Source organism: Camelus bactrianus, chromosome 30 (genome assembly GCF_048773025.1).
Source record: "Camelus bactrianus isolate YW-2024 breed Bactrian camel chromosome 30, ASM4877302v1, whole genome shotgun sequence".
NCBI lineage: Eukaryota > Metazoa > Chordata > Mammalia > Artiodactyla > Camelidae > Camelus > Camelus bactrianus.
In genome coordinates, this window is record NC_133568.1 from 17318730 (window position 1) to 17334725 (window position 15996).

The 15996-nt window shown below is 42.3% G+C and overlaps 1 protein-coding gene across 15 annotated transcripts in view; it reads left to right on the forward strand.

Annotated features, from left to right (window-relative positions):
* NEDD4L (NEDD4 like E3 ubiquitin protein ligase) overlaps positions 1-15996 on the forward strand; it is a 299031-nt gene that overhangs the window by 259707 nt on the left and 23328 nt on the right. For 9 of the 15 annotated variants that reach the window (XM_074355280.1, XM_074355287.1, XM_045521485.2 and 6 more), the window contains 8 exons: positions 1309-1363; positions 1465-1518; positions 6690-6748; positions 7821-7886; positions 9729-9958; positions 11427-11548; positions 13259-13329; positions 15243-15338. In XM_074355280.1, coding sequence (XP_074211381.1) covers positions 1309-1363; positions 1465-1518; positions 6690-6748; positions 7821-7886; positions 9729-9958; positions 11427-11548; positions 13259-13329; positions 15243-15338 — 753 coding nt within the window. The remainder of the gene's footprint in view (positions 1-1308; positions 1364-1464; positions 1519-6689; positions 6749-7820; positions 7887-9728; positions 9959-11426; positions 11549-13258; positions 13330-15242; positions 15339-15996) is intronic. The other 6 variants (XM_074355281.1, XM_074355285.1, XM_074355282.1 and 3 more) reach the window with 1 other exon arrangement.

Genomic DNA, 15996 nt, shown 5'->3' on the forward strand with positions numbered 1-15996 from the left:
TGTAATTTCTTAATAGAATTGAGTGTATGACTGAACTCTCATAGCACACCCAGTTCACAGGGCACCTAGTCTTCTCAGTGAGCTTTCTGAGATGCTCGCTGCTAGTGGAAGGTAGAACTTGCAACTGGGTTGGGCGAGGCATTCTCTACAGGTGACAGTTTAAGCAGCACACATTTATTTTGTAACTTAGCAACCACTAATTTCTGCCGATATTGCTGATTTAGTCGTAGGAACAAAAATATTAAAAAAAAAATGGGAGAAAAAGGCATAAGTAATCACAGAAGGTTTCTACATGTCATTTATCCTGCAGATAGTTTAAGTTTTTCTCCCTTGTGGATGACCGTTTATAAATCTAATTTTTTTTATTAGTTTGTTCTCTTTTGGGGCCTGAGTGGAAATCTTCGAGCTATTTACTCAAAATTAGATTTTTGAATGAAACCTTCACCATGCATCCTCCTTGACCCACCCCCAATTTTTAAAAGCCTTATAGGGGTAGGAAGGTGGAGAGACTCTAAGACTGCTTTAAAATGGAAAGGTGCTAGGAATTTTTTTGGTTATTGTTTTCTGAGAACCTTTCTGTTGCCTGGTGTGTAGGATATTATGGCAAAATTTGAAGCTAGAAGATTAGGTTTCAGTCTTTATCCATCAGGTTATCCAAATATCTCACACTCTCCAAATACGTGGTTCTGGAGCTTAGATGGAAAGAGCCCAGGGGAGAGACTGGAGAGTTTAAAAAGTGAAAGGTTGCAGGTTGTTGGATTCTTGAGTTTCAGATAGGACTCAAGCACAGCTCAGGTAATGAAAGCATACCAGCCTTTTCTTGGAAAAATTATCCAAATCTGTTTGGTTCCTGAGTCTGAGTAGTGAGAGTTCGCAGCAGAGAATATGGGTAGTAGGTTGTTCAACCACCTGGTGACATGAATAAAGCATTCATCTCTAATATTCTTATATCAACCTTCCTCCTCCCTTCAGTGCTCAGTAAATATTCATTTAATTACGTGAGCTATTCAGAAACCCTAGGCTCAACTGTTCCACAGTATGCTGACGTCTCCCTTTGAAGCTTTTGAAATAATACTCCACTTCCTGTTCACCGTACAGTGCACGCATCTGAGACTGTAGCACACGTGCTAACGTGTGTTGGCTGGGTGTTGTCAAGAGTTCATTTGAGATGTTTGTATTTAGTTTCTTCTTTATGTAAAAACAGACCCTAGGGTAAGAAGGTGTCCTAGAGTCTTTTGCTTTTGCCTTTGATTTGGAACTGCTAGCTAATGTTTGTCTTCTCTCTCGCTCTCTTTCCCCTAATACCAGCCTGGTTGGGAAGAAAGAATTCACTTGGATGGCCGAACGTTTTACATCGATCATAGTAAGTAGGCGCTGTTTTGGACACACAGGTGTTGCAGGCTGGGGAGGGGTGCACAAGGGTAACTCATACTACAGTGAAAGCTGTGTTTACTCTTTGTCTAGGCAGCCAGGTGTTATGTGGCGAGAATGATCCCAGAGACTCAGTGCCCTCGTACGGTACTGTGCATTCATCCCAAGTTTGCTTTCAAGTAGCCCTTCCCAATTGATCTTATGACCTATTAACTTTTTTTTATTAAAAAAATTTTTTTGGTTGATGACCCCTTGACTGTTGCGCTTTTAATAAATGCACTCTGGTAATAGAAAATAAGATTAGAAGTGATGATTGAGTCCAAACTCTATGTCTGAGCAGTGCTTGAAGCAGCGGCTACGGTTTTTAAACACTGCCTTCAGAGGTCTCCGGGCAAGATGCCCGTTCTGACTTATTTTCTATTCATGGCATGTTTCTCTGCACCCAACACACTAATATACATGCAGCTCTCTTCTTGAAATTGCCGTATATTTGCTGTAGCCATTTGCTCCAGCCCCTGTGAATAAATGTGTGGTTTCTCATGCCAACTAAAAGTTAAACTAATAAAGGTTTGCTTTTAGCCAGTGTTTTGTTTTTTACCCCTTGTTGAAGTGACATGTTCTCCATATTTGCCTATTCCTTAAAACTTCTGAAAGTGTATTTTAAAAAGAAGTCCTCAGACAGATTTAAAGTTCAGATCCATGTGTGATCGGGTAGTAGCTTGAGCTTTGTTTTCCTTCCGTTCAGGAAGTCTGCTCCAGGTTTGCCAGCCTCACATTTTTGTAACTAATCATCATGTTGGTTAGTTAAGCACGTTGCTGAGCTGATTGGGAAGTCTGGCCACAAGGACTCCTCCTGTGGATGGGGCTGGTCACTATCTGGTAGTTTTAGGGCCTCTTTGAGGCTTCCTAAATGGCCAGTGCCTCGAAGACAGACCTTCCTTTTTAGGCACAGGAGCTTGAGGGGTTTTTATAAATCTGATTAAGCAAGAAGCCCAACAATACAGAATTAAACCAAAAGTACCCTTGGTTAAAATTAGATACTTCAAGGTACATAGGCCTAGTTTTTGTCTTTGACCAGTAGAAATACCGATTTTTGCCTGTTTTCCAGAATTTTACAGTGAACGTAGAATTGCTGCCATAAATGTTTTAAAATATGCATGTACCCCCTCTTTTTTCTTGACATATTATTTGTAATTCTACTATTTCTTAGCATAATTTGCTAAAATACAAGAGGAGTGACACCCCCTTTTCCCACTAAAAAGGCAATTTTCAGGTTTCCTTACGCACTACAATTTCAGTTTTCAAAGGGAGGTATCAATAATAATGACATTTTATTAAAACCAGGTCTTGACCGTTGGCACAGGCTTGGTCTGCTGCACAGAGCACTTCACACAACACTGTGGCCGTGTTCTGGCTGGGGATCTGACGTCAGGTCAGCCTGAAAAGGACTTTATGAAATGTTCTTGGGGTGCTGCAAGGACCCAGAAACAAGAAAAACACTACTGCAAAGGGCCATCCTAGTTTACATTGGAAATAATAAAATCATAGACTGTTTTTCTAGAGGCGTTCATAGACCTAGTATAGCATGTAGCAAATGCTTGTTAAGTGATGATTCGAAGTCCGTTCACAGAGGGCCAGGGATGAAGGTGTGTTATCTTAAGAAGCTGATGTCCTTGATTAGAAAGTGGAGAGAACTTGCCTTGAGAAGTAACCGTAGCCGTCTCTCCAGCCTCTGGCCTGCTCAGCTCCTGTCTGCCTGGAGGTGGGAGAGGGCAGTTACTTGCTAAGTGCCTGGGCAGTTTCTTATTCCTAATTGGTCCAAGTTCCACTCAGATGTTCCCCCCTCCTCTTTCCAGACCAGACAGCACATGAGAGGCTCCCCTTCTTCGCTCTTGGGAGCCAGAGGATGGAGGGTAGACCAGGTGCAGAGCCTGGGTGCTCTGAGCTATGCCAGGGTGAAACTTGTGATGCTTTTACCTGCAGATTAAAATTTCCCTTTGCTCAACTACACTGAAAAGTCCTCTTAACCAAATATGGTGTCAATTAGATAACCAGGGACCATGTGAGTAAAAGCTCTGTTTAGGAGAAACTCACTAGCTGGTAGTGGAGCATTTCCGCCATTTCTCCCTAATTCATCAACATTTATTCAATGGAAAGCAATGAAGAGGTGTGTATCAATGAAACAGCATTCAAAATCGTATGCTATTTTTTTTTTTTTTTTGCCAGATTCCAGTCTTTGAGAAATGTGAACTACCTGTCTTTTTAAAGATGCTTTATCAGACTGACGGTTACTCCAAACCACTCCGAAATGGGTTTAATTACCTGGTAGCTGACGTTTAGGAATTCCTTACCTTCCAAATGAGCCTCTCCTTCTGCATATTTTCCCCAGATCTAACTTCTAGGAAAATCCAGCATCTCATTTTGCTGTCCTGCCATGTGCAGGACCTGTGGCTGCGCACTGACCGACAGAGACAGCAGTGCTTGGCTTCTAATTCATTACGTTTTTCATTTTCTGCTTCATAAATTCTTGAGAAGTAAGACATTTTCAGGAGAACATAAATGCCTAATACTATTCTCCTCTTTAGACTCCGAGATTAATTTGGTTGACATTTATCAAATAGCTTCTGTGTCTCAAGCCTGGTGTAAAAGATTAAGGGAAGGTCTTGAACTGAATCTCTACTTCTCTTAGGAGTCATGTAATTCTTCTTCTGCGCAGCCTCTGAGTAGCTGGCCAAGGACAGCTTATATATACCAAGACAGAGGAAAAAATTCCAGGGATGCTGTAAGATGCGGTGTTAGTCTTTCCTGCCATCAGTCTCACCAGATCTGTTGATAGTTGTTAAATGGCCTGAGTTTCTTGTTCTTCTGCTTCATTCTTGCCCCTTTACTTGAAATATAATGTCTCAAAGACAAAACGCAGGTTTAGATTCAAAAGTTTTAGGACAAAATGGGAAACTGGCCATTGACGTTCGTATATTGATAGTTCTTAACTACAAAATTGATCTTTATTGTAACTATACAGAAACAGATGTGGTTCTGAAAGCATTGACTGTTTTCAAAGGAATGTGTTTTCACCATCAGCTTCATTTGGTCATTTGAAAAATTACATATCAGGCTCCTGTTACATGCTGGGAAATGTGTTAAGTGGTGCAGAGGGGCTCCAGAGATGAACAGCACACAGTCCCTGTCCTCAGTGGGCTGATACTCTAGTTGGGAGTGCCAGGAGATGGTGTCAGTGTTGTACTGGGGGAATGAACCAGTTGTTATGTAGAAGTACTTACTTAAGTGGGTGGGCTCCCAGAGTGGGAAGAGGCTGCAAGAGGGCCTTATGGAATGGGTTACTTTCAGATGGATCCCAAATAATGAGGGAGATTGAGCCAGGCACGCCCAGTGAAGAGCGATTCTAGGAGAGAGAGAGCACGTGCAGGTATATGCAGCGCAGATGGCACCAGGTTCACAGGGTTGCAAATGTCCTGTGTGCAGAGGAGGCCGGACACGGGGACGGACACACACACACACACACACACACACACACACACACACACACACACACGTCGAGTCTCCCAGTGTGGGAGCTCCGGTCCCGTCCGCCACCAAAAGGACATGCCTGGGGGATTTTCCAGAGGGGACTGACAATGATCAGATTTGTTCTTTAGATGGCAGGGCTTTAAAGGAAGTTTGTAACAGGAGTGAGTGATCCTGAAGCTCAAGGAAACCTGAGGCCAAGGAGAGTAGTGCAGAGAAAAGATGAGCGCTCCAGAAAGAAGCCTTATCATTGGGTAACCCTTGGAATGAAAGGTGAGGGAGGATGGAGGATGTGGCCAGGTTCCAGATTTGAATAGTTAAATGCATCGTGATGCTTTTAATGAGGAATACATACAGGGTTATATGAACCATTTCGGTATTGGAAGATGATGGGTTCGATTTTGGCAGAGTTGGGTCTGAGGTACCCATGGGAAGTCCGGGTGTCGGGAGGAGCTTGAAGTTGCCGTCTGGACTGGAGATTTGGAAGTTGACATATGTAGGAAGTGTTTAATTTGTTTTCTGCTTTGATAATGATGCCCAGGTGAGAAGGTTATATAGTCTAAGGCAGTTTTGCTCAGCTGTATTCTTTTTCTTTTATTTAGTTTTCTCTTCTTTTTCTTCATCGCAATAGCAGCTCTTACTTTCCAAAAAGTTCTGTTTTCAAAGTAAGGGACCCCCAAAATACCTTTTGCTTCCTTCAGTGTTCTATAAAACAGTTGAAACATTTCATGTAAATTTTCTGCCAGCCTGACTCTAGAATCATCTTGTGCTTTGGTAGCTTTATTTTTAAACTTAACCTCTGCTTTTATTAAAATAATTATCCTATCAAACTGAAAAATTCCTGAGATAGTCATTAAAACCAAATGTATTAGTTATTCTCTTCAGTCTACTTACTGAGTATAAAAGGAATAAACAGAATATTTTTGTCAAACAAAAAAAAATTTTTTTCAAAACCAGCTTATATTTCCTAAAACTCTGGAGAGAATCTTTTCCCACTCCCCTGCCCTTATCTTTCTTGTGAGTTGATTTCTGCACCCCCCTTCACACACAGTAATCCATAAAGCCTTTTTAATTAATGCACAGTCACAAACCCCGTGTGATCCAGGTAGCCATTGTGTGTTTCCACCTACACCGTTAGGTAGCAGTACAGGTGCCATTTACCAATCTTGTTGACATTGACTCATTTGGAAGAAAGAAAACTGCTTCTTGCCATCTTGTCCAAAAGGGAACCTTTTCTCTGGAATCCTCCTCTGCTGTATCTAATACTCATTTTTTGGACTGCCTTAGCTGTTCTGGTATTTGTGTGTGTATGAGTGACACATGGAATGGATAATTCGTTTGTTCAACGTAGGATTCTTAGTTGAGAGCAGTTTTGCAACACCATAAGCAAAGGAAAAAGTATTTGAAATGAGAAAAAATTGTGTGTATGTTAACTTTTGGGGGACTAAGATTTTTCATGCCTTTTTTCAATTAAAGGAAAGTCAAGTTATAAATCCTTGAAAGATCAGGGGTTTATAATTGAAATTTCAGCAGATTGCTTGCCAAAAGCAGTGTGAATAGATGGGTTTACTTTAGTTGTGCGTTACTGATTGCTTTAACTAAACAGTATGTTGGGGAACATATAGCAAATAGTTCTCTTCTAACCCTGAAATACTAAGTTATTTACCTTTGGGGGTCAGGATGGGGAACTGGACAGCTTTTGGAAAATCCAGAAATAATTCTTTCTAAAACGTTCTTGACATGAAATAGATTTGAACTAATAAGCTGATTTTTTTTTCAATATTAATTTTCAGATAGCAAAATTACTCAGTGGGAAGACCCAAGACTGCAGAACCCAGCGATTACTGGTCCGGTCAGTATTCCCAAGTTCTGACTCTTCCGTATAATAATTTAGTTGCATCTATATACACTGTACTGCTGCCTGCCTTGATGCCAAGGGACTGGCTGGTATAATTGAGAAGTTCAGCATAACTCTCATCTTCCCCTTACCAGAATTTCCAAATGAGGGACACCTACGTTGGCCTTTTCACAGGGCTTTCAAAGGAAAGGGGAAAAAATGACTTGCAACTGGTTACAAAACTAAATATTTTCTTTTGTCTTTTATAAAAGGGTAGATTAAAAGTATTAAAATCAAAATGTGCTCTTTGTATATGAAGCAAAACTAGATCCTGTATTCATAGAGTTTTGACATTTCTTTAGGCCAAGGATAGTGTATGCAGGCTAACAAATTTAAATTGTATTCTAAATCTCTTCTGGCTCTAAAAATCTGCAAAAGTTTGGGTGAGATTGGCGCTGACCCCTGGAGCTGGCAGAGTTAAGAATCTTCACGTTCGCGGACCTGCTGACTTTCTGATAGTGCCCTCATCTATGCCAGTGGGGAAAGAATCAGTTCCTCTTAGATGTTGCGCCCTCTTAAATTAGTGCCACACACACACCGTGTTCATAAAGAAGAGTGACAGCCCATTGCTTGGCAGTGAGGACGCCTGGTGTGGAACCCTGGGGAAGAGTCTGTGGAATGGGCTGCCCCAATCACAGGGAGTGCGCCAGCCTTTCGTCAGTGGTCACATGAGTGCAAGGGGAGGCTTTGGAATTGCAGGGACTCTACTGGGGTCAGCAGAAGATTGCAGGTTTGAGAATCTCTTAAAAACTGGAGGAGCTGAAGGAAGTAAAGTTTGTAACATCACATGCTGAGCTAAGAGACCAATACATGTATTTAAAATGCTACTTTCGTGGCTTTAAATTGATTCAATTCAAATTATATTTTGAATTATCGGTCCGTTTGACAATGTAAGTGCCAGTGATAATATGGAGAGTGATAAGTTTCAAGGTTTACGATTCATGAGATTTTCTGAATGTCAGCTTAGTAAACATAAAATTTCAAGCATCTTGTTCATATTCTCTATAATTATAAATTTGTCTTCCAGGCTGTTCCTTACTCCAGGGAATTTAAGCAGAAATATGACTACTTTAGGAAGAAATTAAAGAAACCTGTGAGTACATGTCTTCCAAATGCCACGTTAGTCATTTGTAAGTTACCAGAATTACTTCATTGAGAACAACTTGTTTGTTATTTTTATGTGTGTACTAAAAATATTACCTTCCTTTTTCACTGCACTTTGATCCACCTGGATCTTCAATCTGAATTTTCTTTTTAACAGAAATGGTAAGTGAGGATTAACTTAGTATTACATATCAAATCACCCGAAGGTAATTTCTTATGTAATACGTGAAAAGATAGAAATGATTTTTACAGGATATAAAATAATTCAGGACCTAGTCAGAAAATTTGGAGAAGCCTGTGCAATGGCTTATAGTTATCATATTTAATAAAACCTAGATTCTAATTAGAAAAATGTTTGAGTCTGTCTCTTTAAATTCAGAAGCATGGTTTTGATTATAATATGTACAACATAAGTATAATTTATAGTATTTAGTTATAATATTGGGCATATTCAGACCAAATACAACTTTTGGATTAATTCTCACTGGGAAACTCAATAAGATTTTGACAACTGAGAAACCCTTTAAGGTTTTTTTTTTTAAGAGAGTGTTTTAAATTACAATGTATTTTTTACTAAAGTATCTCCCCAAATACTTTAACATTATGTCTTCAGTTTTGCTTTCTGATTTCACCTCTGTGGCATAGATTTTACCAGTTTTCTCCTCAATTTGTGTCTTCACCTTTTTTTTTTTTTTTTTTTTTTTTTTTTTGGTGCTTCTGCACCAGTTTCTTGGTGGCTTCTCATTGAGGAAGGGAGTGTCTGCACAGCTCAGATCACCCCTGCTTGCCTGTGCTCTGTCGCCATCCCTCCCCACTCCACTCCCTCAACTGATGCCTCACTTTCTGGGCATCTGCTGTAGATGAGGCACCAGGGATGCAGAAAAGCTTGAGACATCTCTGCCTCTGCTTCGGGCATCTCCCACTTAGGGCTTCTGTTCTCTCTTCCAACATTGCTGACTCATGTAGCTCTTGGGTGACTCCTTTTAAAGAAATGACTCAAATTTGAACACATAGAATCCAGTTTTTTAACACATAGCATCCAGTGTTTCCTTGTGAGTCACCTGCATCTCCCCCAGTGATAAGTGATGACTTTGTGGCTATCATCCTGTCTCACTCTGGCACTTTCACTGTGGTACCTTCTGCCTGGAAACTGGCTGTGCACATTAATCATCATAGCAAAACTGACCCTGGACCAATTTTTTCTAGGAGGCAGTTATTCATAACTTCAGTCGTGCTTTTTTATTTTCACGTTTATTAACTGGAGCCTTTGGGATGCTTTCCCACAACTTGACACAATAACCAGGGTCCCACTCCCCATGGCAACAGAGTTATTTAGCTTGTGGGCATCATAGGTCGTGTCTACCAGCTGGAGTCCCGAGAATGGTCCCAGCCGGCGGGGGGGGGGGGGGGGGGGAGCTTGTCTATGGGCTTTAATTCCCTAGACTTGAAGTCCCTTTCTTTGACTGAAACAATATACAGAGTTGACCATATTTCAGTTGCCAGGGGTGGATAAGTGCCCCACAATTGTTTATAAAAGGGAGAAAGGGTGACTGTCTTGACCCAGCACAGTTTCTCCTGCAGCACACGTTGCCGGCTCAGTCCCACAGCCGCTGTTGGATGCTGTGTGTCTCCTCTTGACAGACTGAGGCTTTCTGTCTGCGAAGAAAAATCCAGGAAGGGGAGAATCTCATCTCATTTGGAACCATGCCTCACTGCTTGTTTATTTGAAGACTGCCATCATTTCTACTCTTTGTTTTTTCTTTTAGGAAGTAAGATGTATATTTATTTACTGTCTGATTGTGTGTGTGTGTTTTTTTTTTCTTTTGTATAGGCTGATATTCCAAATAGGTTTGAAATGAAGCTTCACAGAAATAACATATTTGAAGAGTCCTATCGGAGAATCATGTCTGTGAAAAGGCCAGATGTCCTGAAAGCTAGGCTGTGGATTGAATTTGAATCAGAGAAAGGTCTGGACTATGGGGGTGTGGCCAGAGAATGGTTCTTCTTACTGTCCAAAGAGATGTTCAACCCCTACTATGGTCTCTTCGAGTACTCTGCAACGTAAGTGTCCGGGGTGCGTTCACGGTGTCCCCACTGAAGCAGCTGTATGCTTCACAGGTTTAAACTTAACGAACGGATAAGCAGCTCGCTTATTTGAGATGAATTAACACTGATAATTTCAGCCCCTCCCCGCCCAGTATAAGTCTAGAATTGGTTCTGACTCCACATGGTGAAATAATGTACTTTGTGAACACCTAAAAATAATTCTTCTCTTGTCTGTTGGGTTCATGTAATTGAAATTGAAAATATGTTAGGTACTTTTGGTGAGGAACAAGGTAATTTTCACCTGCAATGTTATGTTAATTTGGGAGAATTTGTCGCTGTCAGAATTCAGAAGGTCACGGTCTTACGAACAAGAGTAATTTCTGAAGTTACGTTACATAAAGGCAAATGGAGGACCCGTCCTTCCGGATCCAGAGGACCGTGCCCTGGGCCTGTGGGGGAGGCCCCGGACTCCCCCTCGCACCAGGATTCCAGCATAGCCAGGCACGCAGACTGAGGCAGAGACCATTACTTTCTCAGGAATCAAGCACTGGCTGCTTACAAGACCATCATTCCTCCTCTAGGCTATGGCTTCTCCAAAGGCTTAAGCTGGACCCGAGCAGCCAGTAGAATAGTTGTGACCTTGAAAGGCAGCCTGTGCTCTGCGGGGACAAGGGTTCTCCCATGTCTTCCCCTTGGTGTCATTCTCCTGAGGGCTCTTGGAAGGCAGCCTCAGTGCTCTTCCCGGATGCTCTAGCCAAGAATTTCCCATTCTTAAAACTGATAAAGCCATTGAAATGGAAGGGAGAGTCCCATGGGGAGATCCTCACCTCTCACCCACATTCCCAAAGCTTCCCCCGGAGGAATCTGTGCACGGAGCCCATTTTGAAAAGCACTGATCCCCGCGATTATGAGACTGAAGGAGAACAGTTACGTGCATGGCAGCATTTTGACGTTCACGCTGTTGGAACAGCTCCCAGTGGTCTGGGGGCCTTTCAGGGCCGCGTGCTGGTCAGATGACCAGGGGTTGGGCCCCTGGAAACATCTCAACCCCTAAACCAAAAGCCTCTCAGAGGAATTTAACCCTCTACCTCACAGAGACAGCCTACAGCACTCACATGGCTGGGAATCCACGTCCAGGCTGTTTGGTACGTGGGGTTTCTTGTCTTCCCAAGATACTTGACTAAACCGTGTGAAATTGACGTTTTTGTACATCAACAGTAGTCAGATGTCAACACTTTCGTACAGTGTAACTTAACAAGGCATATGCACCTGCTCTAGGAGACGTCAGTCATTGGTCATGGAAAGGGGCCAACTAAAGAAGCCCCATCCTCTAGCTTTTACACCTTGTCTATCAGGTGCAGGGTGTTAGCAGGTACGCTGTAAAAGGTTAGTGACAGGCGGCAACAGAAAATTCAAATTCTTGCTTTCTTACTTATTGCATTTCTCTATTGCCTTTCTTTTTCTCTCTCTTCCTTCCCAAAAGGGACAACTACACACTTCAGATCAATCCCAATTCAGGCCTCTGTAATGAAGATCATTTGTCCTACTTCACTTTTATTGGAAGAGTTGCTGGTCTGGCAGTATTTCATGGGAAACTTTTAGATGGTAAGTTATTAAAAAGCGTTGAAGTAATAAATGTAGGACAGTGCTGTCTGTGTTCTCTTGTTTGGTGTCTTCTCTTCCACATCATAGATTTTAAGCAAAAGCATTTTGCTGGTTTTCTGTAAATCAATAGTTTTGTTTTGTTGTCGGGTTTTTTTTAATGTTTTGCCCATAATGGAAGTGCTTTTTCCTTGTGTCATCTTGATCTGAGCACTAAAGACATAGTGTCTACATACAGTTTGAAAAAATTCTATATAAAAAAACTTAAGTGTTAAGCACAGAACATTCCATATTTGTGCATTTTCTATGTTTTCTGGAATAACTTTTCTTGAGTGAACACTAGATTTGTTGACAGATGGAAAAAGCTAATTGAAAAGTTAATTAAAATGATCTAATCTATCCAGTATGCTGCCAATGCCCTATTTATCCCCAAAGTACTATTTTTTGGAACGTGAAGAGACTGTAAATAATTTGAAAGCAATGTTATAACTCAGCTAAGACCTTGACCTTGGGATCATTGCTGGAACAGATGGCCCAAAATCTCATTATTATTTAGAGAATGTAAGTCATGGAAGAATTTCAGGGTACCTTGAAAGTTAGACATAAAATCCCCTCCCTGACTGTATCAGTATCATAGAGACTTCTCATGAATTTGGTCATTGAAAAAATGGTACCCTTACAAGAACAGTATAGAAATCATCAGTGAGGAAAGAGAATCAGAAGTGTTTTGTTTTTGAAGAATTTAGGGGTGAAATGGTTGAGGGTGGAAGACAGAGTAAGATTTAAGATGGACACTGCAGTTACTGCAGAGAGGGACTTCCAGGAGAATCGTGTGAATTGCATTTATGGAACCTTACCTATTCTAATAAATAATTGATGTGCCCTGTGTACTTCTTCCCTTAGTAAATTTTTACTGGTAATTGCTAACTGATTTTTGATCCTCTGAGTTCAACGTGTTATTTTAAGGGGGGGGGTTGGGGAAGTAAGCGCTTTTTCTGATTAGAAGGGAAGTATATTCACTCCGTATACGTTTATAGTGTGAGTGTATTTGAATTTGCCACATTGGGGTCGTGCCAAGGATCATTCCACCTTGTTCACATTCAGACTTCTTAGAAAGTCAAGTAACTTACCTTCTGCCGAGTAAGGAGACATCCTTTGCGTCTGCAGGGGAAATACAGAGAAGTTTAAAATGAGAGCCTAACCTCCGTGAGCATATTGTGGTGGGGGTGGGAAACCAGCATTGCAGTGCTGGAGGCCAGAGTCCAAGCAGAAGGGAACACGGGGAGCGCTCTGGGGAGGAAGTGGCTTGGTTGGAGGGCCGGGGAGCGCTTCTCTGGGGTTAGTCTCACCAGGCCAGGTGGGGTTGGCGCATTTAGAAGCTGGGATCAGGGCAGAAGAGCAAGGACTGGCCAAGAGTCAAGGCTCCCTGGAGGGAGTAACAAGGAGAAGCAGGAAGAGATGGGGGATCTGGAGGCTGAACAGGGCACTCCCGGGTTGCAGGACGGAGAGCTCATTTGTCACCTCAGCAGCCTTTCTGACCCCTTTCTGCTCTACCATCTCTGCTAGTATAACCGCCCTCCTAACTGTGTCGGAGGTCTGACCGTTCCATCCTGGTCTCTCGTGCAGATTGAGGGCAGGTTAATCTGTTCTTCGTGTGCTGATGCACAGCATCACCAAAGACGTGAAACTCACCCAGTTTTCTCCATGTTTCAGGTTTCTTCATTAGACCGTTTTACAAAATGATGCTGGGAAAGCAGATAACTCTGAACGACATGGAATCCGTGGTGAGTAAATACAGGTCGCTCCCGTGGGCGTCGGGCCCCTTACGGAAAGGTGGCTGAGACCATGTTGTAGTCACAGCAATTTGTACGGGTGTCGTCATTCAGTTCGAACGACCGGGAACATGTCACTGTTGAAGAAGTGAATTGCTCTCCCTCATTTTTTAAATAAGCAAATCACTGTTCACATTTTCTCGAGTTAATGGGATTTGGGGTGGATACACCCATATCTCAGTTCCTTCCGCTTACCCAGGACTGGTTTGCCCAAATTAATCCCCAGGTCACCTGGAGACCTCATTGCAGCCCTTGTTTTCCATCGAAAACTGCAGATACCGAACACTTAGACATCTGTCTGCTCTCCCTCTGTTTTCCGGCCTCAAAAAACGGCAGGGGCACAGGCTAAAAGAGTAGATAAAGGGCAGAACGTTTACAGTCATCCGACATGTGGAAGAAGGGAAAGTGACCACTGCAGTGTGGGAGGGGAATGACAAGGTGGAAAGGAATTGCTGGCTCTTGATTTGGGCTTTCTTGTTGTATTTATTTTATCTAGGCTGACCATTTCAGAGCTGAAAGGATTTTCTACAAAAACAAAAGTTGATGCTCTTTTCCTAATAAACTTTGCTTCTGTTTTGTTTTGTTTTGTTTTTTCATGTATCAACCCCCCCATCACTCACCTCCAGGCACAGGGGTGTTTGCCCAAGTGCCAGCACTGTCACACCCCAGGCGCCAGGGGTTGTCTTTGTCCATTTGGGGTCTTTGCAGCTCTGCTCTCACAGGCTGTCACTGGAGTCAGAAAGCATCTTCCTACTGCAGCCGTGCCGTGGTGCTGACTGTGTGTCTCTCGTGTAGCTGGGTCTCTGGGCCATATCCTCATTCCTCACAGCATCACTGCTATTTCTGCTCATCCTCTTCGTGTGAGAGGAGAGTAGGACGCCAGCCGTGCACGTGAATCCCCTCCGCTGGCTCTCCCGTGGGTGGCTTCCTGCACAGTACCTGTCTCCAGTTTCTTTTCAACTTTCACCTTTAACTTGTGCTTTATGCCTTTATTACTGTATAGTGAGGAAGCCAAGAATATGGAAATTACTCTTAAAGTCTAAGTTAGTTTTTTACCCCATGTAGAGAGTTGGTGCACACTTTCTGTCTTGTCCTCTTAGAGCCTGTCGGGTCCCCAGCCTTGGAGCCCCCAGGGCTGCCTGGAGACAGAGCAGCCCAGACCCTCCAGGCCTGTCCTGGGTTTTGAGAGCAGCCGTCCTGTTTGCTTACAGGAACTTGTAGAGAGCAGTGAAAGCACAGGAAGGGATGGACCTTGAAACCCTTGGTGTTTATAATTAGAACATTCTCTCTCCTTCCTATTTTCCTCTAATATTTTCACTCTTAAAAGGTGGGAAGTCTGTTAATCTCTCCATGTGCAGTTGTATAACTGTATGCCCGCCCTCCGGAGCAGGCTGCTTCCTCTTCCCAGAGGATAGGATCCAACTACAAACCTGTGTCACTACCAAGAGAGATTTGTAGTTTATATTTTTAAATTAAACAGGAAGAGTAGGTTTAGGGTAGAAAATATTAGTGACTAATGCATTTCCTGAGACTCTGAATGGAATTGTGTTGGAAGGACATAATTATTTAAAGAAATCAAATGATGTAGAGAACAAACTTATGGTTACCAGCGAGTAAAGGGGATGGGAAGGGATAAATCAGGAGTTTGAAATTTGCACCTCTTGGGGAGTCATGGAAATGTTAACTAGCTTGATTGTGGTGGTTCCATTGGTGTGTTCATCTATCAAAATTCATCAAATTGTACATCTGAAATATGTGTAGTTTATTGTACAGGACTCATACCACAATAAAGGTATTAAACTCACCTGACGTCTTTATTTTTTTTTAAATGATGCTTAATTTTAATTTTCTTGTCATTTCTGTAGGATAGTGAATATTACAACTCTTTGAAATGGATCTTAGAAAATGATCCGACTGAACTGGACCTAATGTTCTGCATCGACGAAGAAAACTTCGGGCAGGTATGTGTGGGGAGCCCCACGAGCTCCTCCTTGACTTTCAGAAAGTCTTTGCTTCCTCACAGGCTGCACTACAACTTTGCTGGACAGTTAAAAGCCACCACCCGGAGCTTTAGACATTGTTATCACCTCACTGTATCAGTACCTTATTGTCACGACAGGAAGCTAAGCCCAGTTACAACTCCCCTCTCTTCCAGCAAAGTTACAGAAATTCTAACACCTCTGGGATCAAGAGTAACACCTCCTTCTAATCTAAAGCCAATCTGACCATGAATGTTTGTACCTTGGTCTTAAAATTTAGGTACTTCAAAACATAGTATAAGTGTCTACTTAGTGACACAAATATGGGACCAAGAGTAGGTGATGTCTGGGGGGCCTTGCTTTTTTCCTGCTGCTTTAATGATCCTCTTGTCACAATGAAGTTTGTCTTCTTGGGGCTCAGCAGACTCCGGGTTTTCTAACATTCCTTCTTGCTTTGCGCCCATACTGTCATTAGGGATTGATCATAGAGGTCAATGTAGAAGATAAAGTTGCCTTCTTGGAATTCTCGTCAGCATGCTAAAGTCCTGTAGGATGTGTTTGTCCTAAACCCGAAACTTTGGATTCATTTGTTCCCTGGTGATAACGATGCTTTGGGGAAGGACTTCTCAGGATATTGTCC